This window comes from Hyperolius riggenbachi, chromosome 10 (assembly GCF_040937935.1).
Source record: "Hyperolius riggenbachi isolate aHypRig1 chromosome 10, aHypRig1.pri, whole genome shotgun sequence".
NCBI classification, from domain to species: Eukaryota; Metazoa; Chordata; class Amphibia; order Anura; family Hyperoliidae; genus Hyperolius; species Hyperolius riggenbachi.
The window spans coordinates 112,307,364-112,335,164 of NC_090655.1; the positions used below are offsets into that span (position 1 = coordinate 112,307,364).

The 27,801-nt window shown below is 40.7% G+C and overlaps 1 protein-coding gene across 3 annotated transcripts in view; it reads right to left on the reverse strand.

Annotated features, from left to right (window-relative positions):
- Positions 1–1,369: 1,369 nt before the first annotated feature.
- CNNM2 (cyclin and CBS domain divalent metal cation transport mediator 2) overlaps positions 1,370–27,801 on the reverse strand; it is a 178,276-nt gene continuing 151,844 nt past the window's right edge. For 2 of the 3 annotated variants that reach the window (XM_068257526.1, XM_068257524.1), the window contains 4 exons: positions 24,931–25,024; positions 19,398–19,460; positions 6,113–6,297; positions 1,370–1,990 (listed from right to left, as the gene is read on the reverse strand). In XM_068257526.1, the coding sequence (XP_068113627.1) occupies positions 1,784–1,990; positions 6,113–6,297; positions 19,398–19,460; positions 24,931–25,024 (549 nt within the window). In that variant the 3' untranslated portion in view covers positions 1,370–1,783. The remainder of the gene's footprint in view (positions 1,991–6,112; positions 6,298–19,397; positions 19,461–24,930; positions 25,025–27,801) is intronic. The other variant, XM_068257525.1, reaches the window with a different exon arrangement.

Sequence of the window (27,801 nt, forward strand, 5' to 3'; positions counted from 1 at the left end):
AATAGCTTGTTTTTTAACTGTTCCAACTCACAAAAGATCACCTATATAGGGGAAGGGAAATATTGTCTATCGAGTCTTCAGGAAGTTTACTAAATAACCTTTGAGTCAAAGGGCTGAGAAACACTGTAAGCAATTTTCTGACCATCAGCGCTGAGTGTTTTTTTTTTTTTTTTTTAAATGCTCCCATTGACTTACATAAAATCGCCACAATCTTGATTTTTCAAAAAAAGAAATTACTATTGCGGCGATTTTACCCAAAAATTTTAATGTAAGTCAGTGGAAGCATTTTTTTAAAAATGTTTAGACAGCACTAATAGTCAGAAAAGTGCTCACAGTGTGTCTCAGCCTCAATAAAGGGTATCTTTGGCAAGATCACTTATAGCCCTATTAGTTTTCATACATCCTGCTAGGTTTGTCAATTATATGCAACTTAGCGAGATTCACAACAATTTTTTTAACCAATCTTGAAGATTTTATAGGTTAGATTTTTTTTATGGCTACCCAATTTTACATTAATTTTACAGATAGAGTTTACAAAAAATAATGTTGCTAAAATGGCTTTAAACAAAGGGGTGGAGAGGGTTATGTAAATATCACTGAACTCCCATAACTGCAATCTATTTAAACCAGATCTGGATACCAGCTTCCCTGCTTGAAATTTAGATCCTGTAGATATGTCAATGTGTTGGAAGCTTGGAAGTTGGAAGTGTTCAAAGTGGGACCTTGGACAGGTGAATAGTCCATCCACTTCCATAAATATTTATACAGCTGTTTTTGTGCAGGTTTGAAAACCCCTCAGGATTGAGACCACATGCCACAGAATGGTAAAAAAAAATATGAACCCCAATCTCTGCCATATTGTCTTTTGTAACAGTTTACCAGCCCCTAATCACCATGCTGCTATTAAGATTTTTGAAATGGGCAAGATGCTTTATTAAAAGGTTTCCAAAAGTCCCAAATAAAATAGCCAGCTGAATCAAAACCTCAAAATGTTCCCCTGGCAAAGCTATAACCTTTTAAAGTATGTGAAAATGAGCATTCTGGATTTCCGTACTCTATTATAAGGAATAAAAAAATAAGGTAGCTTAAACTGGACACTAATATTCTAGAAGTCACTTAATCATTCTTCTTGAGCATATTCTTTAGTTCTAGTAAGGTGATGAAAATACCCAGACACTTATATGTATAGGTAATACAATTTTATAAATAATATTTCCTTCACCTTATTAACATTGATTAAGTTGCTCAGAAAGACCGATAAAACATTCTAGTACATAAAAAAGGTGTCCAGCTGAAGGTAGCCCATTCCTTCTTTAGAGATACCATGACCTGGATAAATAAGAACCTTCACAAAAATATGAATACCAGATTATTATAAAAGTCTAAATATTTGGCTTATAATTGGAAAAAAAATTAAATAAAATATTTAACAAAGTACAGGCATAAACCATACTGTGTGCATCAGTAAGATCTAATGTAGAGGGATAAAGAAAAATAATGCTCCTCAAGATTTTTGCCTTAAAAGGCTTGCCATTTTTGGTCTCATACATTAGACAACGATCTCTTACTTATTAATTTTTTTTTGCTTCTAAGCATTTGTATTCCATTCTAGTGTTAAGCTCTTCAGGTCCAGTCACCTCCAGGCTCAGAATCTTTGGTCTTAGAATGCTGGATAGTACATGGCAGGTCCACGTACCAGACGCCGTTTCAGTCGCACAGACAATAATCCAGGAATGAAGCTGGAGAATGGAGTTTCGAAAGTCCTGAATTTTAGGACGTTGGCTCAAATGGGCCCTTCATTGTGCATACTGTGATTGGATTTATGTGAAACACAGTTCTGTTCATTGAGCAGGTTGGCAGTTTCATCACCTAAACCGTCATGTAGCTCAGTAAGAGTCATTTCAATTTTAGTGTTTTCACTGTCTGAGGATTGAGGGGTTTTGTCCATTCGAGAAGCCATTAGGGCATTTTGGTACTGCTGTCTTGTAATCTATTAGTGTAGGCAAGGAACAGAAGACAACAAAAAAAGTTAAAATTACTACAGTGACATTATGAACTCAACTAACCACTAACATTCACTAGCAATAGTAGGATCAACCTCTCAGAAGAGATGATCAATGAGGTGCAACTAATTCAGAGTTCATGCAGTATTATGTAGATTTTGTATGTACATTTATGAAGCTCAAAAATGGATCAAGTACCACCAAGGTTTAAATTGATGGCTTCATTTTCCACATATATTTGCATCCAGAACTTACATAATACTACATGAACTTCGGATTATTTTCATTTCATTGATCATCCCTACCTCTTAGCATCAATCCTTTTTTTCCCCTTCACTAGTAATTAGACACGTTCAATCTTATTATATGTAGAAAAAGAAGAAGAAGGCGCAGCAGCTCTGCTTGCTAGGGTTTATAGTGAATGCAAAGGAAATACAGGCATACCAGATAAGAGATAGGTGTGAATACCGGCCTAATAGCCATTTCGCAGCGACTACCGCTTTCTCAAAGCCAACAGAGGTATCTGCGTACCAGGTTTGCTTATATTATTATCGTCAATATGACTTTTAATAATTATGACATTTAATATTATTAACTTGTTTCTAACTTTAACATTAACTTTATATTAATTGACTGTTTGATTATGTATGTATGTTATTGCCTGTATGGGTTGAAAAAGGACATTAAAAAAAGGATTTATTCTTTCCTCTTTCCACCCTATTCATCCTAAAATCCTGCCTGTGAATCTTCCCCTTATTAACTGCCTGTCATCAGAAACTTCCTATAACTATCTGTCTAATATTAGTATCATTTACTAGTGATTGATATCTGCCTGTTGGTAAAAACTGCATGTTGTAATATTTGCCTAGCACAGTTATTATCTGCTGGTCTTCGGTAATATCTGCATGTTGTTGGTTAAATGTGCCCATTCGTTGGTTGTACCTGCTTAAAAATGTATGCATTTTCAGTGAGATTTTTTCCATTTCAATTCAACATTATTTTTCTAAGAAAAACGTGTGATACTGTGGCTTTATGATGTATATAAGTAAAGCACGGGTGGAACATTATTACAGTGCTTCTATTATGTAATCCAGGATCATGTACTGTTTAATAGCTGGCCAGAGGGACACGATTGTGTGTGGCCCAAGTAGTGCCAAGTGTGTGTGTTTATGACTATCTATCTATCTATCTATCTATCTATCTATCTATCTATCTATCTATCTATCTATCATTAAAGGCAACAGACTTCAGCTAACCTGATTACGAGGCTGCCATTTTCCTTCTCTAACAAATAATGTCAGTTGACTTCTGTGCTTTTACTCTGCTTCCAATAGTCTATGTCACTGACCCCAGAATAAGCCTGCAGATCAGATGCTGTGACTCTGGTCTGACTACACTGGCTGGATACGTGTTACAGGTGTTTGACCCAAAAACAACTAAAGAGTAAAGGTTAGCATGATAGCCAGGCAACTAGAATTGCTTATAAGGGAGTGAAGATAGTGGCCTACGAATTCCTCTCACTTCATGTTCCCTTTACCCTTTAAATCTGTACAGGAATCTTCCATGTTCTGCGCCCTCCACTTAATAGTACGTGCTGCATGGTTGAGCAAAGTTTGAATGTTAGAGGTTGCTGGGGAATTTCTCGCTAGAAATTACTTTTTAAGGCAACAAAGTCTAGATAAGCCAAATCACATTTATATGGTGATTTCCTTCTGGAGGAATCAAAGTACCAGAGCTGAACTCACTAGGGCACACGCTCGGTAGGCAGTAGCAGTGTTAGGGAGTATTGCCCAAGGTCTCCTTACTGATTAGGTGCTGGGTCACCGAGCAGGAAAAGCCAAGATTGGAACCCAGGTCGCCTGTGTCAGAGGCAAAGCCCTTAACCAGTACACTATCCAGCCTATAGAGCTCTTTAGACTTTTTCCTGCTGTTACCATCTTTGCAGGCAAGGGAAACAGGATTGGTTATGATGTACAGTACTGAACGCTGTAAATGGTATAACAGAGCAGCTCTTTGCCTGTAGAGAATCTGTCACTGTACTTCAACATTAAAGAGGCAATGTGGTGACATATACGTAGTAGAATGCAGTCAATTATTCGGATAGCCAGTTTTATGGTACTTTTCCGGGTGTCCGCATCACAAACCCTTCATATATCTATATATTGCTGCATGTTGGTATGTAGCCCCGCCCTCCCAGTGATGCTTAGCCTAGGCTGTTTAGCTATAATTAATTTTCCTCTCAGAGCATTCTGGGAGACCAATCATTATTTTACCTGGCTTTGAAATTCTCAGAAACTATCTTTCTACAGATACAAACAATTACACACTGCGCTGCGAATCCTCAACATTATGCAATTCAAAATTATACACAAAGAGGGTTTAGTCTCTTTAAATGCCGATGCACTATTGTAACAATTCACTGTCCACTTTCTCTTCAATTTCACAAAAAAAGACAACAGTGCTGCCTGCTAAATGCCCATGCAAAATTATGCCAATCTACACAGTTCTCCACAAAGGCTTCTAGGAGTCATGAGCCACGGCCGGGTTTAATGCGAGGAGGACAGAGCGGTTTTGCCGAGCGCTGATCCAGAGCAGCGCACGGCGGAGAGCACGGTTAAAAACTCTACGCTGTAATACCCATCCAAACGCTTGTGAGTGTTTTAGCTTTTTATAGTCAATTTTATTAAACTGTATTGCGCAATGAGGAGTGTTACTTTTATTTGAGGCTTGCAAGAGATACTAATGTTCCTCTGTAGTAGGGGAATACTGTCAAGGTCGGACAGGAAGAGTGCAACTTGATGGAGGGGAGAGCAGACGAGCAGCCGAGAAAGGGGCTTAAACCTTCCAAACCGCATTTGACTCTAATCCTAAGGGCCCGTATCCACTAGAGCGAATCTGCATGCGTTTCCTGCATGCAGATTCGCATAGACAATACAAGTGGATGGGACTGTTTCCACTTGTCAGGATGTCTGAGCGTTTTTCTGTGCAGAAAAAATATGCACGGTAGATCCCGCAGAATTCGCACGCCGCACACTCGCACGCGATTCGTCGGTAATGTAACTAAATAGGAAAACCGCAAGCATTTTAGTCTTGCGGTTTTCCCGGCGATTCCGCATGCGTTTCCGCTTAAAAACCCATGTCAATGCTTGCCAGCATTGACATGATTAAAATCGTGTTGCACAAACCGCAAGCGATTCTGCGTGAAAATCCACATAGAAACGGCAACAAAACCGCAACCGAATGCGGATTAGTTGCCGCGATTTTACCGTCGAAAATCGCACCGCACAAGTGGAAACGAGCGCTAAGAGTTATACGATCTGGTAAGTGTGGCATATAACCTTCACTTGATGCTATAAGAAGTTATAACGCAGTGGATGAACAACTCTGGTGAACTGAGCAGTTTGGATTGTGTAACTCGCTTATGGTGATATGACAGGCTTATGGAAGCCTAGTGTGGAGAACTGTGTTTTTTTTTTATAAACTTTCTGCAGAGTTGCACTTGATGGACTAAAGATGTTGCCGCCTTTGAAACATTTCAGAATGTAAATCGGAGTGAGGAAAGATTTCACAATGGCAAAAAACGACTACACAATTTATAAGTGAATATTGTATAAGAAAATTATTCATTACATATTATATTACGTTATTTTCACAGAATTTACGTTTAACTTACTTATATTTTTTAGATATTTCACAGTTTTATTTTTAATCTATTTTTTTTAAGTTTTTACTGCTTCATAGTTTCTGCTCCATGACACATGCATTGAATTATGCCAGAGGTACAAAGTCTATGAACTATATATTGACCTTTTTATCTCTTTCCTGCTCTCAGAAACCAGAACCTTTCTGCCAGGAAAGTGTTTTATGACGAATTCCTTATCAGTGAGGGTTATGTAATAGTCTGACATGATCCAGACAAAAACTGTCACTTGCACACCTGAATTTTAACTTTTTCAGACAGAGAAAGAAAAAGGGAACATAGTATTTGTGTTCTTGGCACTGTACACTGGACACTGCGTCTATCTCATCATGTCACGTCACCTAGTGTATCCTTTCAGGACAGAATCTAATCAATGTGGATGATAAATAGATGTACAAATAAAGTATACCTTGACAAACTGCAGGTCTGCTATGGCTCTCACAGAGTAATCTGGTATGTACACTTGCAAGAATGACGCATTCAGCTGGTTGTTACTGCTCCCCAGTGTTGGCGTGACTGCATCCATTCGATCAGTTCTATTTAGAGAGTCCGAATGATTTAAACCACAGGGGCGAGGCGGTGATTTATTTTCAGCTAATGAAGGACAAATTAAAAGACAACAAAAAAGTACAATTATTTAACTGCCAGTCCAAACATTGTGTCAGTATTTGAAGCAATACATTAAACGGAGGTTTGTGCAAAAACATAGCACTTAAAGCTCATCTGGCGATTGCTACAGATGTCATTAGTTTCTGGATAATGCAAGAAAAGGGTTGCAGCTCGGCTTTGGGTAGATGCCAGCGGGTCGATTCTGTCACCTGAGTAGTTTCACCTCCGCACTTGTGCTTTTTTGCAATCAACAGTTACTAGCAGGAATGAGATGCAAATAACTCCGATCTGATGTCGTGCCTGCTTTTCACTGTAGTATTGCCAAGCTGCATATGTTAATATAACATCTGCAGGAACACAAAATAATTCGCATTTCACTGACCACTGCTACTTATTGTAGTTGCACTCTCTTCCACCGGTCACTTATTTTACAGGACAGATTCCATTCCATCTAAAAAAAATTGGAGGCTACCATTGCTCATTAAAATATCCCTGAACTGAAAATGTTTTCGCTTACTTTTTAGCATGATTTATGCACGGTGCCGCAACCTCCAGCTGCGTTTTTGCTGGCGTCAGTAATATTGCCGTCGTTACTCGTGGTCCCCGCTCTGCTCAGCCATAATCTTCGACTGAGCAGATCATTGATTATGAGTGGGGAGTTAGTGGCAGTAACTCTCCCCTAGCCTGTCTTTAGGAACACCTCCATCACTGCCCGCTGATGGATATTAGCATATCACTTAAATTGGGAAACCAATACGCACACAAAAAAATACCCTTAAAATGCTAATTAAGTATTCTAATAAAAAAATGAAATTTATATTTCAAATTGCTGCTTATAAAACAAATACGCCTTTTGTACCCATTCCCCATCATTCCACTGCATGATGACGGATTTAGGAATCGCCCAAGTAAACCAGGAGTGTCTTTATGCTCCATGTTTGCTTGGACCACTCCTATATCCATCAAGGAGACATTGGGAATGGTTACAAACTATGAATTGGTTTCAAAAGCAGCAGTGTGAAAAACAGAAAAATATATTCCACCGTTCATTAGTATACCTACCGTAATTAGCAATTAACTACTTTAGGACCAAGCTAATTGAAATCTATGCCCTGTTTTGGTGTTCACCAGGCTGGCAGGGCGTCGATTTCAATTAGCCACCGTTGCATGCATTCGCCACTTCTGTCGCTCCCGCCGATCTCGCCACTTAATCCCCACAGTCTCGTGCCGCAGCTCTCTTGCTCTGTGACGGCAGAGCCCTGTGAGCGGGTCAGGAGCCGATTTCATTGGCTCCAGGCCATGTCTTTCAATGTAAGCAACTCCCATTGGCTTACATTGAAAGACAGGGTCAGGAGCCAATGAAAGCGGCTCCTGACCGGCTCACAGGAACTTTGCTGTCATAGAGACGGCAGGGTGGGTGGCCCAGGTTCCTGACGTGTGGCGGGTATGTGCGGCAATTCATCGTTATCCGTGTTTTGTACCGGCGGTCTCTGGTCCTTAAGGGGGCAGAGACCACTGGTACTTAAGTGGTTAAAGAGGAAAGGGTTTTTTTTTTCCTGTGTTTTACACCTAAATGTCCTTTAACCACTGCTGAGCATGCTTCATAATCAGTGGTTACAAGCAGAGAACAAATTAATAGCTAAAGAATCCTGTGGATGGGAGCCCTGCTGCTCCCATCTCCTGGTGGTGGGATCACCCGTACTTTCCCTCTTGGTGTTGCATGGGGACTTTGGGGGTCCAGTGCGGTGGCAGAGCTTGGGGCCCCCTCCTGCCATATGCACCAGCATGTGCGTTTTTAATTTTTCTTTCTTTTTCAGCTTCCAGTATGCAGTACCAGGAAAGTGGTTAGGGAGGGGGCCAAAGTGAGAGGTATACCTACATGTGGTGCCCCCTGCTGGTGACAATGTAGGATTATGTCTGACCGAAGCCTCTTACCTGAATGTTGCTGAACTTATGCAATACCTGCTAGATTTGGTACTGCAGACACAGGTGCACATTACTGCACTTGATTCACTGACGAGCTGTTTATGGACCATATAAAATGGTGGATTGCTGGCTGGGAGTGAACATTTCTTGTGTGTTTAGATAAAAATGCTTGACAGATGTTTGCTTTTCTTTTAATTTTGTTTAGACAGTCTTAACCACTTAAGCCAATCTGGACGGATATATTTGTCCAAAAATCGCCACTCAAAGGCAATCTGGATGAATATATCCGTTCCGCAGTGTTGCTGCCCTTATGCACGTGTATCAGCATGCAGGTGGCTTGTTCCTCACCGCTATTACAGGGGATCGATTGCTGAAGAGGAACCAGTGTTCCCCCGAGGCAAACTATTCCATGCAAATGAATCAAATGCCTCCAATCAGGAGGTATTTGAGTCATGAACCATTAAATGTAAAACAAAAGATCTTGTACTCCCTGGTATCTTCCAGGAGAGTGCTTATCGCCACCTAGTGGCCAAAAAGTAAAATTAAAGTACAAATGGAAAAAAAAACATACAAATGGGAAAAAAAACACAATACACACTAAATAAAAACGGATCGACTCCGCACCCTGCCCATTAACTAAAAAAAATAAAAACACACGTTTAAAAAGTTTAGTCCCTAAGGTAACTATGTATCTTTTTTTAAATATGAATGTTGTAAAGGTATATTACTACACACCTTATTACCTTGAGCCCATATGGGCTTGTAATTAATGATGGACGCAAAACTGAAAAAATGCACCTTTATTTCTAAATAAAATATTTGCGCCATACATTGTACTAGGAAAGTATTTTAAATGTTGCAATAACCGGAACAAATGGGCAAATAAAATGTGTGGATTATATCCACAGTAGAATGTTTTATTTTAAAACTATAACGGCTGAAAACTGAGAAATGATTTTTTTCTTATTATTCCTGTAAAATGCATTTGGAATAAAATAATTCATAGCAAAATGTACAACTCAAAGAAAGCCTAATTGGTGGCAAAAAACCCAAGGTATAGATGTGGCAAAAAAAACCAAGGCATCGATCATTTACGTGTGATGCGTAGTGATAAAGTTATTGGCGGATGAATGGGAGGAGCTGAAAGGAAAATTGCCTTCATCCTGAAGGTGAAAACACCTGCGGGCTGAAGTGGTTAATTAGCAACTTCAAAAGAGTTATGCTGTTTGAGATAAGTGCACTGCTTTTGACTTCAGTTGGCAGAACTCCTGCTGTAAATTCTTGGAATGCTTTGATCTCTTTCTACCGGCAGATAATATAGAAACTGAAAGCAGAAGTCCTCTGTTATTGTCTCGCACTGCCCTCTAGTGATGAGTGGTCATAAATGCACATTACTGCAGTACTAATTAGAAAAGGAATCAGTATCTGCATATAGTTACTTTGGGCCTAACGCACAGACCAACAGTAATATCACTGATACAAACGTCAGCAGAGAACACTGCGTTGCGCAATTAGTGGGTCCCACATTATATGTGCAATGCAATAGTTGCTATAGTAACGCACATTACCATAGCAATGCTCATGTACCGGGTTGCACTAATTACACAATGTGATATATTTTGCTGGTGTCACTATTGGTAAGATTGACATGCATTACCTGTGCATGGCAATATCAGTGCAGATTCTTGGATCTGGCCCCTTGATGTTACAGTGCAGCCCCATGGTAGTGATTTGGGACCACACTTGCTTGGCGGACTGAACAAAACTGCTGTAGAGATAATTCGCTAAATCTCTCATTCAGGTCAATTATGTATACTGTATAAAGCACATGACTTGAATAATAGTCAAATGCTCACCATCATAGTCAGTCAACCACCATTTTTACAAAGAGTCTAAAAAAATGAAATATATTTGATATACAGATCATTATGTTAATTATGGTTATCAAAAAAGTACCTCTCTCTACTTCAGATGGCTATGTCCTTCCAACAAAACAAACTAACAAGAAAAAAATGGGTCTTTTTGCTACCAAACCAACATAACACTGATAAACGGCATACCCAGAATACTAATTCCACATGGTGTGAGACATTATTTAGTGGACATATCCAGTTCTCATTGTTTTTATGTCTTCAGATCTTGTGTCTATATCTACAAAGAGGTAAGGCCAGATCCACACTATAAGCGCTTTTGTAAGTGCTTGCGTTTGATTGGCGCTTGTTAAAAAAAATTGTTCCCATTAATTTTCATTAAAATCGCAATAAAAATCACAGCAATCGTGTTCGTTTTCCGCGTATGCGATTGCAACGATTTTTACCGCAATACCTCATTACAGTGTACTGTTTAAATGTTTCAGGCACTAATGTGACAATGCTGTCAAATGTGGATTTTTAAAAAAAAATGGATTTTTTTTTTTGTTTATCAAGTAATAGCCTGCAAAGTACATAAAAACTAAATCAAATCAATATTTAGTATGACCACCCATTGCCTTTAAAAAAAAAAAAAAAAAAAGCATCAATTCACACAGGTGTATTTGCATACAGTTAAGAAATTCCCTGGCTTAACACAATTATATCAGTCACGTGCGAATAATAACAAAACAACATGTAAGTTAAAACATACTCATTAAATCAAACACATTCAGCTGTGCAAGAGGAATGTGAAGAAAAGCCATGCTCTATTGACAAGTGGAGTTTAATGAAGAAAAATCTTACACAATGGCAAGACTGAACACAGCAACAAGACACAGGGTGGTCTTACTGCATCAGCAGGGTCCCTCATAGGCAGAAATGAGGACAGCGCATCTGGAAACCCCCGTTTTCCTTCAAACTCTTCTGCAGAAGCATAAAGAGAAAGGCAAAACATAACAAAACAAAAATGCTATAGTTGATCATGATTAGTGCAGCCAATGCAAGATCAATAAAAATGACTTCCCTTTGCAATAAGACTTAAATGAAACCAGTAGGACACTGATATATCATATATAGTCTGGGGAAGTCTGTTTAAAAGTTGTCTTAACAGAAGACATGTGGCTAAAAACGTCACAATGAGAAAACAAGGCCAAGTGATTGGGCTATGCAAAAAACACAGGAACTTAATTGCAGAAAAATGACAAGAGTTGTAATCTGATGGAGTTAAAAACGGAAACATTTAGCTTTAATAGCAGGAAGAATGTGCTTGAATGGGTATGTGAAGGCAACTGTGAAACATGGTGAAAATTCCTCACAGTTTTGGGCAACATTTCTACATCTAGATTTGAGAACTGGTCAGAATGAATGGTCTCCTTAATGCTGATGAGTACAGGCAAGATACTTGTCCAAGCAATACCATCAGTGAGACATGTGACAGGACCCAAATTCACCCTACAATGTGGCAATAACCACAGGAGTCAAAGCTATGATGATCAAAAACTCCTGAAAGGGCTGGTATGGCCATCACAGAAGCGCCGATATCAACAACATTTCCTCTTCCTAAGTTTCCAATAGGAAAAAGAAGCAATGGAGACCTCTTACAACCACAGAAGCACTGTGCTTGGGTCTCTTAGTCTGGCACACTCACCCGATTTTATTGGCCAATTATCGGCCAATTTTAACATTTCCATGTAGTGTTAGATCTTAGCTACACAATCTGTTCATAGTATTCAAAATCTGATTGCTTTCGTACTACATGGAGGTGGTAAAATTAGCCAGTCATTAGCCAATCAAAATTGGATGCGTGTACCCAGCTTTACATGTTTACAACCTATCTGCTGTGTTCCTTAAAAAATAGGACAGATGCAACTAGGAAAACGTATGCAGTTTTCAAGCCAAATGGTGGTTTACCAAATACTGACTTCATTTAGGCATTTTTATATTTATGCACTTTGTAGGTTATACTGTAAAAAAAAAAAAAAAAAAAAACACCACAGAAAAAACTATTCACTGCATTATTGTTGTAAGCATCCGCAAGCCACAGCATTTTTTAAGTGCCTAAATTGTTTGCACAGATCTATTTATGGCCATAAGAGCTCTAAAAGTCATGCATAAGGATTCAGTGAAACGGAACTCCAATGGTCCAGGGGCGTAACGAGGGGGGAGCAGCCCCTCCCACTGCAAGGGGCCCAGAGTGTGTGGGGTCCCCAACTACTAACCTTCCATTTCTCTGATACTACAAACAAGGTGTTTTTATGGCTTCACTTGTTATGGGTATGAAGATCATGATGGCCACACTTGTTTTATGACCCTTGTGAGATGAGCCCCCATGATGTAAGGGTCACCAAGGGGAGGCAAGGGAAAGGGTTGCGAACATTAAGGGGGCCGAATTCTAAGTTTTGCTGGGGGTCTCATGGTTTGTATTTACACCCCTACAATGACCTCTATCAGTAAGTCAACTCTACATAAATTAACAGCAGAAACTGAATTCCAAGCACAAATAAGATTTTATGTTCTCAATACAGCTGTGATCCAAGAAACCATCAGATCCCAGAACCTGGCAGTTTTGCATAACCAATTTTCACAGGTTATCATGTTTCTCTAATATCTTATAACAACAACATCATACGATGAGGATTTTTAAGAGCTGAAGTTCACTGTGTGCTCCTAGCAGCAATGTAGACCACATGTAGCGATCTAAGCAGCAAGTTTTGCCCACTCCCACCAACATCTATAAAATTGTAATTATTTAACTAACTAACACTTAACTAAGTAATTAATTGATCGAATTATCTCTCACAATTACAGAGAACATTTCCAGGTGTTAGTCCAACATAATGCTGCTCTTCTAAGCCAAACTATGTGCTAAACAACATGTCTGCAAGAAGTAAAGCCCACTTCATACTTCTTAAGGCTGCTGAACCTGTGATATGTTCTGAAAGCACTAGGAGCATGAAAGCTGGGAGTGTTATTGACTGGGCTATAAACAAGCTCCTTTGGCTTGCCTTTATGCTGATGTTAGACGTGGTAGAGCAAAGATGGGGAAAGATTGGAAAACATTGACTGAAATATTTACCTGGCAGCCTGTCAACTTTTTACAGCATTGCCTCCCCCATAGTGTAGCTCCCCCTGCCACTCTCGGAAGTACTCCTGGGTCGTGGCTTAGCTTCTGATTGGAGGAAGCTAGTGAGTGGGAGAGTGGCGGGGGGGAGCTACACTATGGAGGAGGCAGGGGAGGAGATGCTGTAAAAAAATGCACAGGCTGCCTGGTAAACAGGCTAGTGACGGGCAGATTCTCGCTAGCCTGTCAATATTGGAATTTTGTAGTAGTTCACTGTAAATGGCTCTACTGCTAGTAAGGCTGCTTTTTCACTAAGGCCTCGTGCACATCATTTAGCGCAGATGGCTGTGTGATCGGAACGCAAACTCCTGTGTTTACATATTAGCTTGCAAGTCCTCAGAGTTAGCAGACAGCTGGGACCTTAAATTACACTAGCTCATCAATTGCTGAGAAGGGAGAATGAGACAGGCTGTTCTCTATAAACACATGCAGGGTGGACACAGGGCGGATTTCTCTGTGTTCTCCTCCTCTCTTGTGCAAGAGTTCTGGTCTGCTTTAAGCATCTTGCGCACCGTTACTAAGACAAAGAGGTAAGGAATCTTTCATGTTTATACAATTGGAAGCCATTTTCTCTCTCTCTCAGAGCTTAAGAATAGTATATTTGCAGGTAATTTGCCTAATGCAACATTTAACCTTCGTTGAATACAGTACATTAGTCTTTCAGGGAATGATCATGGTTATTTTCAACCTCTTGCAGCTCCCATTGTCCTCTTTGTTGATCACCATGATGACTCATTTAAAAAAAAAGTTCTAAATACCTTTTTGGTACAAGTCTAGAGTCTAGTTTATGGGATCCAGCAGAAAATCTCATAGGCAACCATAGCATGAAGCATTGTGATCGGCTGAATTTACTACAACTTATCTGAAACCTAGCAGTTTGATGAGAGGATGCTGTTCACCAAATCACATTAGCAGAATTTCCCCAAGAGGGTTTCTGCTGAGTCCCCTAAACTAGACTAGCACCACCTTTCTGTCTTCGGTGAAAGAACTGGCCACATGACCACTGTGACAGCCCCAACTAACTTCTCTACATGGATGTGAGGGTGAACCAGCACTTAGCCCAATATAAGCCAATCTGAGCATGTATGGCCTAGACCACAGCAGAGGATTCTTCATTGGTGTAAAGAGATGGGGAGAGGATTTTCCCTCTCCAGCCAGAGATAAACAGAAGACTACCGGAGCCAGCAGCGGGCACTAAGTTGGTCACATGCTACAACTATGAAGCAGGGGTATACTTAAAGTCAGAATAAAAACAATCAGGACAACGTTTATCTATTTGACAATCAGAACAAAACTAGACTGCTGCTGTTAGCAAACAATCCCTGGAGACAATGCCACCAACGAACGATATCTGACAGCAACATGGCACATTTGTATCCAATGGCAGCACAACAGTCCACTGATCAGATTGTTAGCAGAAGGTTAGAACTGTGGATCTGGAAGTACGTAGCAAGTGACACATGAATAGAGTAATGGTCTTTCATCATTTGATACAGTTTTAACCCGCTAACACCAACTATTGTCCAAATGGATCTGCAAGGATGGATTGGTGTACATGGACGATAATGGTTGTCCATTAGTGTCTTTTCACATTACTGTGCCTCTATTTTAAGATCATCTGTACAGAGCGTATGCTATGTGAGACTTACACTGTACAGACTGGAGAGGACCTACCAGTATATTAGAAGGGGATAAAATTAATGGAACTATTGTACTATCGATCATTTTACACACACTTACTAAAGTAAACCGATTAAACACACAACAAACCCATCAAGAGAAAATAGCAATGCGGTAAAAGTTGTCAATAAATAACTGCAATTAGGTGAAAATCAATATGACTTTATGTACTTATGCAAATACTGAGCATACCTCTGAAAATATGTTTTGGAGTACTGGAGAAAAAAAACACAAAGACAACGGGAGCCCAAATGGTGCAGTATGTCACGAAAGGATGAAAAAATAGGGGAGAGGGGGGTTCGACAAAGGAATACTCACAAAGGAGGGTTGCACAAGGGGCAACCGACCACTTTAAGCAGGTGGAGTATCTTGACCGGACTCCACTCAGGTATACCAGCAATCCTGGAGGTGGTCGCTCTCTTGGAAAAATCCAATACATTCTAGACCCATGGGGTGGTGAGGTTCCACCTTAGGTTAGGTGTGTGGAACTCCCCTCACTTAGAAAAGGGGGGGGGGGGGGGGAGTACGGTACAACAGGAGGTGAAGAGGCCGCCCAGTAGGTGTATAAAACACTTTAAAAACAATAAAATTTGAAAGGAGGAGGCTTTCACTTTAGAAAAAGGAATTTAGGAAAAGTTTGTGCTTGTGTATTACTATTAAATTCCTTTTTCTAAAGTGATTTGTCATCTATGGGCTCGTTTCCACTATTGCAGTGCGGAATCGCCTGGATTCCACCGCTGATGAAATCGCATGCGGATGCGATTCTGCATGCGTTTTTTTGCCGCGAATTCGCATAGGTGAGGGTATATGCGATTTTAACCATGTCACTGCCTGTGTGAATTTACATTGGTACCTATGCAAATTCGCGGCAAAAACCGCATGGGGAAAACGCATGCGATTTCCCTATTAAATACATTGTGTGCGATTCGCCTGCATTCCACAAGCACGCAAATTCTGCAGGGTGTTCCGTGCAGATTTTCTCCGCACAATAAAACTCTCCCGCAGACGCATGAGTGGAAACAGGCCCATTCACTTATATTGTCTATGTGAATCCGCATACGCAAGACGCATGCGGATTCGCGATAGTGGAAACGGGGCCTATGAGGTAAGCCACCTCCTCCTTTCAAATTTTATTGTTTTTAAAGTGTTTTATACACCTACTGGGCGCCTCGTCACCTCCTGTTCTCTGAAAATATATGTTCAGTACACATCACTGACAATCCTAGAAGTCCTGTCTGCATGAAGATTGACAAGGTATTTATTCACAGGTCTATAAAAAGTGTTAACTGATGTAAACCTACTCAAGAATTGTATTTTTAATTAAACTGAGATTAGTACATGCTAGAAAAAAAAAAAAACTTGGCATCATATCAGCATGCCTGGAAGCGAATGGCTTACAGTGTGTGCCTGGAATGTACAACCACAATAGATTTCAATGGAACTGCCTAAAATAGATGGTTGTAGCATCTAGAAAATAAGTTAAGTAATGTACGTGATATTCTACTTACCGGTGTTTACTTGCACTAGCAGAAGTCTATTGAAAGAGGAACTGTCACAAAAATCTTAAAATCTAAAAACACATACAAATAAGAAGTACATTTCTCCTAGAGTAAAATGAGCCATAAATTACTTTTCTCCTATCTTGCTGTCACCTACAGTAAGAAGTAGAAATTTGACATTTCAGAGAGATTTTGAACTAGCTCATCTTCTCATGGAGGGTTCTCAGGGTTTTCTTTATTTTTAAAAGCATTTAGTGAATGGCAGTTGCTCTGTCCAACTGCCAAAATAGTGTGCAGTGAGCAGGTAGGTTGGCCAGCATCTTTGTATTAATCAATTTCAGGGAAAGTCTATACAAAGAATAAAGGCCATGCTGAGAATCCCCCATGAAGAGATGGACTAGCCTAATACCTGTCAGTAATGTCAGATTTCTACTACCTACTGTAAGTGACAGCAACATAGGAGAAAAGTAATCTATGGCTCATTTTACTCTGGGAGAAATGTATTTCTTATTTGTATGAGTTTTAAATGTTAAGATTTTTGCGACAGTTCTTCTTTAAGGACTGGTTTTTGGGAAAGGATCTAATGAGGAGAATCACTCCCGAAAGCCATAATCTCATGCTTCAATTTTCCTAAATGATAGCCAAACCAGCTACAGCCAAATGCATCTCCCAGACCTGGCCACCAATAATATGAGCAACATGTGGTGCCACTTGATGAATACAATTATTCAATATAAGCTTAATAAAGTTTCACAAATCTCTGGCTTACAGTACATTAAATGTTGATTGCCAACTTGGAGCTTTGCTCCTGCCATACCAGACAAAGCAATCACTGGCTACTGGGCAGCGGGAAGGCAGGACTAAGGTCCAAGTCACAAATCAAGGTCTATATTCAGTGCAGCCCGATTGATAAAGGTTCTCTGAACACACAGGGAAGTATTTAGAGTGTAATGAATATAATTTTGGGATGCTTTCAGGTAGTTTACAATCACTGAGAACACTAGTTTCTGAATATGACACTGGCATTTGAACACTGATCTAACCTGTGCCTCTTTTTCTTACGATACTCAGGCACATGTAACTCCTTGCTCGTTTGGGACATTTTTGGGCAACAACAGTTGCTTGTTTTGGACAACAGTCTATTGTTTGTACAGAACTTAAGCATAAACTAACAACTTAAACTGTACACGCTGGATATGACATGCCAGTATGTTCCACTCCTCACACACTGTAAGCCCTAAAGGTAGGTCAGGAGATAGGCAAAGGTTAGGCATTGTTTCAAGGCTGTGGGTTCAGGTTAGATTTAGTTGAAGCGTTCAAGTGAATGTGGTCTGGAAGAGTAACAAGAGAAGAGACAGGGACACTGAGAGCCCAGCATAGTGTAGTATGTATTGGTAAGTCGGGAAAAGGTAAGTATAGTTATACTCACAAACCAGGGTTACCACTTAGGCAACCACTGTCAATGCGGGTGGGAAGAATAAACCTGTTCCCACTCAGGATTAAGAAGAAGTCGCTCTCTGTAGGAAGGAAGAAGTTAAGGGGTATGACCCCACCACCTGGGGTGGACTTGAACAATGTACGAGTGAACAGAGGCGCCAGTAGAATAGAAAAAGCTAAAAAATTTAAAAATAGGAGTGGCAGTGGTGGACTTACCTACTCCAAAGGACACGACCAACACACGTATTAACATTTAACAAAGAGATTATTGATACACTCCACGATTATTTGCAGTTTAACAGAGATTTATTGATACACTCCATGATTATTTTCATAGAGGGTATCAATAAATCTTTTTGTTAAAGGTAAATACGTTTGCTTGTCGTGTGCTTTGGAGTAGGCAAGTCCACCACTGCCACTACTATTTTTGAAAATTGTAGCTGTCTTTTCTTTCTAAGATTGTTTGTTAATATGTACAGTTGACCAAGTGTGATGATAAGCTTGATTATCTCAAAATGCCAACACTGTACCTGCAAGACCCTTAATGGTATATCTTTATCTATTGAGAAATTTGTTTTTGTTCTATTTTCTTGCCTTTCATTGAAAAAGTTTTTCATGCATGAGTTTCATACCAAGCGATGCATCCGTCGATCCAGAATTATCCTAGACTCCCTAGATTTGTAGCCTGTTCAGTGGAATGGACCAAAAGGGTCAGTTTCAAATGGACTGATGTGAACGGATCCTATTGATAACAGAATCCGTTGGCATCTGTTGCCAAAACATACCTTTTTATGGAAAGTGTGAACCGGCTCTTAGGCCTGGTGCACACCAAAAACCGCTAGCAGATCCGCAAAATGCTAGCAGATTTTGAAACGCTTTTTCTTAATTTTCTGCAGCGTTTCAGCTAGCGTTTTGCGGTTTTGTGTAGCGGTTTTGGTATAGTAGATTTCATGTATTGTTACAGTAAAGCTGTTACTGAACAGCTACTGTAACAAAAAACGCCTGGCAAACCGCTCTGAAGTGCCGTTTTTCAGAGCGGTTTGCGGTTTTCCTATACTTAACATTGGAGGCAGAAACGCATCCGCAATCCAAAATCTGCAGCAGCCCGGGAGTATGTGTTTCTGCAAAACGCCTCCCGCTCTGGTGTGCACCAGCCCATTGAAATACATTACCCTAGCGGATCCGCACCCGCAAGCGGATCGCAAAACCGTAGCCGAACCGCTCCGGTGTGCACTAGGCCTAAGTGTGTTCTGTTCTCAGTATCAGCTAATCAACAGAGCCTTGTAGTCGAGTGCATTCACGAAAGTGTTTCACAAAATTACCAGTTGATTTGCTTTAGCAAAAGCCAGAACAACATTTTTATCCATCAGGCATCTACTGAAACTGAAACTATCTTAAAATTCCAGTTAAATCCTTAGTTAATAATTCCTATAATTAAGTATTGAGAGAAAGACTGAAAGAGAAATCACAGATTGGCGTGAGAATAATTTAATAGAAACATGCATGATTTACCTGGAGAACCAGCTAACGATTCTGTTCTGCTGACAACAAAGGTACGAGACAGGGAGAGGGGAACTGTAACCAAGGAGAAAAGAAGTAAGAAACCGTGAAAGATGAACAAACACACTACACCAGTGGCTTTCCACAGCAATCAACATACATGATAAAGAATATATAATAGTTCCCAGCTCTTAAAACACCACTCAATGATAGAGTAGAAGGGGGTATAACATGCTGATAACATTTTATTCCTTGCCCATGTTTTTCTAACAAACATCACAGCATGGATTGATGAAGCAGTGGAGTATGCTAGAAATTTGTAATACATTTTAGGAGTACAATAATGGCTGCAAGTAGACTTAGGCAGTCTGCAACCAAAAATAGATGAGCATAGGATTTTACAATAGTGATCAGCAGTACAAAAACATAGGTTTTAATAGAACTTAATTGTTCCCACAATAACCCCTTTCTTCTCCATATACAGAGCAGTTGTCCTTGTGAGTCTCAGAAAGAATTACAACTTGTAGACCCAAATTTGTATCAACTGGTGGAGCGAGAGTAGAGAAAAGGTCACAGAGTAAGCTTACAATGCAAACATGATTGTTCATTGTGGATAGGCACAGACCTTGTTATAGGTTGGTTTAGGTTGCACAGATTTATGCAAAAGGAAAGTCAGGTAACATTTGAAGACAGTCAGATCTGAATGAGGCGCTGCTGGGCACAGCAGAGTCTGGCATGAAAGAAATGTATTGCAATGATATGGAGGATGCTACAGCAACCAGTCACAAGGCTTTAGAATGACTACCATGAGTATCTAGGGTATGAGCTAAGATCTACCTAGTGTACACATTTCCATTGGCCAGGAAAGAGAAATATGCAGTGGGTATTCAGATTCCTGAGTTGCGGACAAGCGACAGCTAATAAATTTACACAGTGGTCAAGGGATGTCACTAAAAATCACCCACCTCCCAAATCTATAGGTTCTTTTTGCTGTGTATGAAGTTGGGAGGCTTGGTCACTGCAGTGTGGTAGACAAACCGTCATTTTAAAACATTTTTAGGGCTTTTTGGGTTCAAACTAAGTGCCAGAAAACATGCAACGTTAACATTTTCTCTTCAGTTTATCAGGTCCAACTGTTGCAAGCTGGTATTTACTGTGATGGCCAAAATGCACTGACATGAATGGGGAATTCTCACAAAATATTTTTGGTGCTTTGAAATGCCCCATTTTACCATAGAGTTAACGGTAATATACACTATGCCTCAGAGTTCTTTTAGTCCTCTACAAAAAAAAATCCTGGAAGCTCTGGCTCAACAAAACCTAAAGCAAAAACAACACATGGTTGGCTAGAGCAGACTTGCTAACCATTTCCCACTGCTATTTATAATAAATAGTGAGGTGTGTTAGTATCCTCCAGCCAGATGCCAATCTCTGTCTTCTGGTTGAGACCGTGTCACCGCTACTAGGTTTCCGAGGTAAACCTGAGGTGACGCAAGCATGTGTGCCGCTTAGTATTTGTAGAGGGAAAATAGAAACACCAAAACCAGTTAGATGGTGACACAGTCTAATCCTAGTCCAAAGACACTAACGGGAATGTGGCAGGAGGTTGTGGCTGCATTTTCCACTACATATAAGAAATAGAGTCCATTGGTTTTAAGCAGGCACACCATCTAACAGGTTTGTTTGCTTGATATGGTGGCGTAGGCAATGCCACTGAACAAGTAGAGGCGTAGGACATCAGCACACTAGATTTCAACGGTAGCATGCTTTTAATAGTGCTTCAATATCCACAAATATCCAACAATTATTTTGGGGGCCTCGCAGTATTCCCACTTTATCAAGGGGTAGGTAAACCAAACGCCTTGATAAAGGGGGGGGGGGGGGGCTGTGAGGCCCCCAAAACAATTGTCAGATCTTTGTGGATACTGATGCACTATTAAAAGTATTCTACCATTGAAATCTGGTGTGTGATATCCTACGCATCTACCAATAAGAAATAGTATTAAGAAGACACTAGCAATGCAAAGTAATACTGAATTAGTTACCACTAGCCCAGGTGTAGGGATTTTTTTTTAATCTAGGTTTAAGTTGGCCTTCAACTTAGATATTCTATAATTAAAAATATACAGCAAACCTAACAGAATCAAAGAGTTTTCTCTCTGGATTGATGGTTCAGTCAGTGAAAAAGGAATCTGAAATTTGTAAAAGCTAAATATATATATATATAAAATTATAATGAAGTTACACTGAAAAATAATAGACTAGTGCCTGAATGTGAAGAGACCATCATAACCATCACCATTCTTCCACAAGATGGCAGCGTATCCCTCCTTATAGTAAAACTTCTGCACATGGAAAATCTAGTTAGTAGCATCATTTGTAATGGTTTATCATTTAAGAAATCCAGGTACATGTAAAATAATAATGTTCAATTATTTTTAACAGTGTTTGAAGCTATCCATGTTCCCTAATAACACAGTATGCAGTTATAAGCTATGGAATGATCACTACTTAGATGCAGGAAAGAAGCACTTCAAAAGGCGCTAACAACTACTTTCCTCTTTTAACATAAAATAACATACTCCATGTTTGTAGTGGGTTCCACAGAAAACTGCTACACTAGCATGCTGCAATAAAGCACTTGTGTATACAGCCAGAAGGTTTTCCTGTTGAACCCACCTAGATTTTGGGCATATAGGTGGATTCAGACCAGTCCTATTATGAAAGCTGCCTACCATTGTCTGCCTTGTAAAAAAGGCTAGCAGTCTGGCTGTCATGCTTATTGTCTTCCAGTTCCTAACAGTGCATACACATTAGATGAATCTCTGCCAAGACAGCTATTCATAGTCCACTTGGCCAAGGATCATGCATCTACAGGTGTTCCCTGAGCTCATTTAAAGAGCCAGAATATCATTAAACCACAGCAACCACAAAGTGTACTGTTCCCCTCCTCACCACACCCCCTGAAAGTGGCTCCATTGTGAGTCATGTGCCAGCCCTCCTCACTTCCCCATAGCAACAGACTCCACCCTCTGCTATAGCAGAGAAAGGTGTGTGTACAGCACTCAGCCACCAAACTGTTGCCCAAAGGATAGAGTCCAGATCCATTGAAAGTATGTGTCAATATTCAGTCACACCATGACCACACAAGGTTTTTTTTGGTATAAAATGAAAGAGGGTGGCTCCAGCGCCCTCCTAAACATCTACAGGTTGCCCTGTTTATTCCTCCAATAAAACATTTTTTGTAACGCCATCCACTTGCTGAGCTCATAATGGAACACTCCAAGTGAGTTTTTTCTTTTTCATTTTCTCCGATCTGCTTCAAGCGCTTAGTAAAATATTTCTTGCTCTGTGGAATAGGATTTATTCTATGGCACCTACCGATTGGTCAATCCAGAAGCAGAAAATCAGCTTGGTTTGGTCCAACTAGTGGCCCTGTATGAAGACTACACTGAGCACCAAAAATCCCTAAAGCTGGCCTTGCCTGAAAAAAAAAGCATTTAGCCAAATGAGGTGAACTGAAGTCAGAACACCTAATCTGACCATTCATTTAGAGGAAGTTACTCAAAGTACACTAGAAAATTTTACCCTATTATGGTGGGAGTGGAGATGCATGCTTCACAGTATTATACAGTATCCATGGAGGTTTGAAGATGGCTATAGACACAATTTATCAGCTGTAACTTAATGGCAGGCAGGTTTGTGCACCATGTGCACACATGAGGTTATGACCCAGAGAATTCAAGACTGAAGATATCATAAAGGCTTTCTGAAGTATGGGCATCACATCCATCCACTGCAATCTCCACCAACGTCCTCATATGGCTTTGAGAGGAAGGCAGAAAAGAAGCACAATAGCCAGGCAAACGTTTTTTTCCAATTTTGAACATTAGGTGCTGTGAGAGCTGAACATCACCATCTACAGATAGTTTGCTTAATGCACAGTATCTTCAGAATACATCCTGATGATCATTGTTTCCTTCAGTTTTTTTTGTTATGTATTCCGAGATATAGGTTGCGCCTTCAGCTAAGCCAGCTCTGTGTAGATTGTGTATATTCAGGAGCTACTATGGAATAAGGTAATCTTAAACCCATGCCACCGCCTATAGCCAATGCGCTCCACTCACATTCCACGTCACCCCCATGCTTACTTTTTTCCGGATTGAACGGGGAAGAGTGGGAGTGACGTGGGACGTGAGTGGAGCGCATCGGCTATAGGCGGTAACCCCTCCTCCTGCGGTCAGTAAGTGCTACTCATCATTTCAATTAAGGGCATCCCTACTATGGATATCTCACTGTTAGGAGGCGATTTAAGAGAAGCCTTGATGCAGGCAATAGGTAGAGGTCACACTTCTCAAATTTGTGGCCATTTTCCTGCACCACGAAAGTGCACATAATGCTTCCCATGCAGAATGGCAGTGCAGTGGGAATAATGTGTATTTCCCTCTGCGGGAGAAACAATACAGGCAATGTTGCTTTTGTCTAGCATAAAGCATGAAATCCCCTATTGCTAACAGTCAGCTGGAAAAACTGAGCAGACACTGCTTATTCGGTCATGGAAAAATGCTGCCGTTTTCCAAGGACTCAAGTGCGACTTCTGCCTATGCTGTACACTGGTATGCAGCCCTGCACTCCCAGTAATGTTTAGTCTAGGCTGTTTAGCAATGCAGAATTCTCCTTCCAGAGTATATCCGGGAGACCAGGCATCATTTTCAATGGCTTGGGTATTCTCAATAAAGAAACATTCTGCAGAGACGCACTAAAGATGTCGTGACCTGTGATAAAGTTCAGAATGTAAATCTGGTCGAGGAAGGATTTTACAATGGGCAAACATTGACAACATATTTTGTAAAGTAAAATTGTAAAAAATAAGCAATTTTATTCATTATGTTATTTTTTAGTACAGCTCCTCAAGAAATGAAATTAGGGAACTCTAAGTACTCTTCCTTCTTACAGAGCTTATGTTCGTGAGCTTGTTAGGATGTCCTTCGCTCGTAGCCCAAACCCTCCCTTACAAGTCATAATCTAAACTGAAAAGATTGCAAGTTGGTCTTTTTACTAGTGATGTTAACTACGAGTAGCAACGAGTACATAGCCTCTCGTAAACAACATTTAAATTAGATAGCGCTGCCCGCGGAAGAGGGGGGTTAACTTATCTATGCCACTGCCTACAGCCAATGCGTTCTAGGTCCACGTAACTCCCCATCTTCCTCCTTCAAAACTGGAAGGAGATAGTAGCGGAGTTATGTGGATCACAAATGGAACGCATTAGCTGTAGATGGCGTCATAAACAAGTTAACTCGCCACCTGCTAATGTAAATACTGTATCAGTTACTAGTAGCTTCATAGTTAACATCACTACTTACTACAACCGTAACCCACCCAACGCTACTCGTATGGCATATGGACACTTCTTCAAATATCTGATGTGTTGTACATTTTTTTTTTAAGTTAAAAGGTATTGTGTGGCCACCCAGAGGTCTGGAGCTGTGCAATACCTGCACATGGAAACACTCAGAAACGGGTGTAATAAGATAAGTTCTACCTGGAGACGCTGTGAGAGCCATCACGCCATAGTAAGAAAAGGCACCGGCTTCAAATTTCATGCCTTCCTTCCCAGCTTCTACTTCCACTTTCCCCTGTAGATAAACATGGATTAGACCTTCCATTTCAAGGATCCCTCAACAAAGCAGAGACTCAGTAATAACAAGCACAGATCAAACATAATAAGATTCATAATCACATTCTCTACTGCAAGTTTTCACAAATCAAACACGATCAGTGAGCTCTTGGGCATCCCTTTTGTTCAAGAAAAGCTACAGCGACATTTCTGGACCAGTAGGGGAAATGGATGGCGGAGGGGCAAGGTGTTTTCTAAGAAACACAAGTTTCTCTTACGATTATTTTTTTTTTAATGTGGTCAATGTTACAGGTTTGTTTTAACTACCCTAAGACCGCTCCACGCCAAGGGGCGTGGCCGCAGCGGTAGCCCCAGCACCGTCCTAACGCCAATTAGCATCAGGTCCTTGAGCTGGCTACTGAAGGAGATCGCGCGCAGGGTGCACGCGCATCTCCTTCTTGGGGGGCGGAGCTCCGCCCGTCTTCAGTGTCCGAGCGGCTATTGCCACTCGGGAGACTGTTAGACGGCGTGATCGCCGTCTACTTACATAGTGCAGCGCTGCGATCAGCAGCAGCACTGCACTGGGGACAGCCGTGTGACACGGCTGTCCCCCTGGTGGACAAGAGAGCGATCGGCTCTCATAGGCAGAAGCCTATGACAGCCGATCGCCGTGATTGGCCGGCTGGGGGGAGGGAGGGGATTAAGAAAAAAAAAGCGAAATAGTAAAAACTTTAATAAAAATGACAATATAAATATTTATTCAAAAAAAAAAAAAAAAATAGACACAAGGGGGACGATCAGACCCCACCAACAGAGAGCTCTGTTGGTGGGGAGAAAAGGGGGGGGGGAAGAAATCACTCGTGTGCTGTGTTGTGCGGTCCTGCAGCTTTGCCTTAAAGCTGCAGTGGCCAATTATGAAAAAAAGAGTCTGGTCTTTAGGGGGGTTAACCACTGTGGTCCTCAAGTGGTTAAAGAGCACTTCCGGACAAAGAAAAAGAAGGTTTGAATGGCAATACATATATTTATAGTATTTCTAAAGTGCCAACATTACGCAGTCTATGCACAGTGTATAGTTAGATGAACATAAAAAGTTTACATCTGGTACATCGTAGTGGATAGAACAGACTAACATTTACAGTGGGATGGCAAAGTTTGGGCAACCTTGTTAATTGTCATGATTTTCCTGTATAAATCGTTGGTTATTATGATAAAAAATGTCAGTTAAATATATCATATAGGAGACACACACAGTGATATTTGAGAAGCGAAATGAAGTTTATTGGATTTACAGAAAGTGCGCAATAATTGTTTAAATAAAATTAGGCAGGCGCATACATTTGGGCACGGTTGTCATTTTATTGATTTCAAAACCTTTAGAATTATTGGAACTCAAATTGGCTTGGTAAGCTCAGTGACCCCTGATCTACATACACAGGTGACTCCAATTATGAGAAAGTATTTAACCCCCTTGGCGTTATGATTCTTTCCGGATTTTAGGGTCTAAAAGTGGTGCAATTTTTTAGCACCCTTTCAGACCCTAAAACCTGGAAAAAAATATCATGCTGCCAGGGAGATCTGCAGCAGTGTTACCATCGCTCACCTCCCTGGCTCCTGCGCTGCAGTTATGCCTCCATCCCTTCGGGTGGCGTTGCAACTCTAAAGTGAGATTGCCAGCTGTCATCATAACGACAGGCGGTGATCTCACCAGCAGGAAGCAGAGCCCCGGAGGAGAGGAATAAGAATGTCGGCCGACGTCTGGATCCCAGGGAGGTATGCAGAAAAGCTTCCGCTGCGCACACTGCTCTGCATTTAGCCTCCGGCGGCTACCCCGAGTAGAGGTGGGAATTACCGCTCTAAGCTGCGGTTTTCTGCCCCGACCCTAGCTTGGGATAACCGCCGAGGTGGTTAAGGGGGTCAATTGTAAGTTTCCCTCTTCTTTTTATTTTTTCTGACGTGTAGCAACATGAGGGTCTCAAAATAACTCTCAAATGAACTGAAGACAAAGATTGTTAACCATCATGGTTTAGGGGAAGGATACAGAATGCGGTCTCCGAGATTGCAGCTGTCTGTTTCCACATTTAAGAACATATTGAGGAAATGGAAGAGCACAGGCTGACTTAAAGTTTTTTTTTTCCACTATTCAAGCGTTTATTGAGAAAGAGAAAATGTAACATACAAGTGCACTTTACACAAGGAGATGCTGTATGCAAGAGTGATGCAGAGGAAGCCTTTTCTCTGCCCACAGCACAAACAGAGCCGCTTGAGGTAGCTAAGGCACATTTGGACAAGCCAGCTTCATTTTGGAATAAGGTGCTGTGGACTGATGAAACTAAAATTGAGTTATTTCGGCGTTATGCATGGAGGAAAAACACCACGGCATTCCAAGAAAAACACCTGCTACCTACAGTAAAATATGGTGGTGGTTCCATCATGCTGTGGGGCTGTGTGGCCAGTGCAGGGACTGGGAATCTTGTCAAAGTTGAGAAACGCATGGATTCCACTCAGTATCAGCAGATTCTGGAGACCTATGTCCAGGAATCAGTGACAAAGCTGAAGCTGCGCCGGGGCTGGATCTTTCAACAAGACAACGGCCCTAAACACTGCTCAAAATCCACTAAGGCATTCATGCAGAGGAACGAGTACAACGTTCTGGAATGGCCATCTCAGTCCCCACACCTGAATATTATTGAAAATCTGTGGTATGAGTTAAAGAGAGCTGTCCATGCTTGGAAGCCATCAAACTTTAATGAACTAGAGATATTTTATAAAGAGGAATGGTCCAAAATACCTTCAACC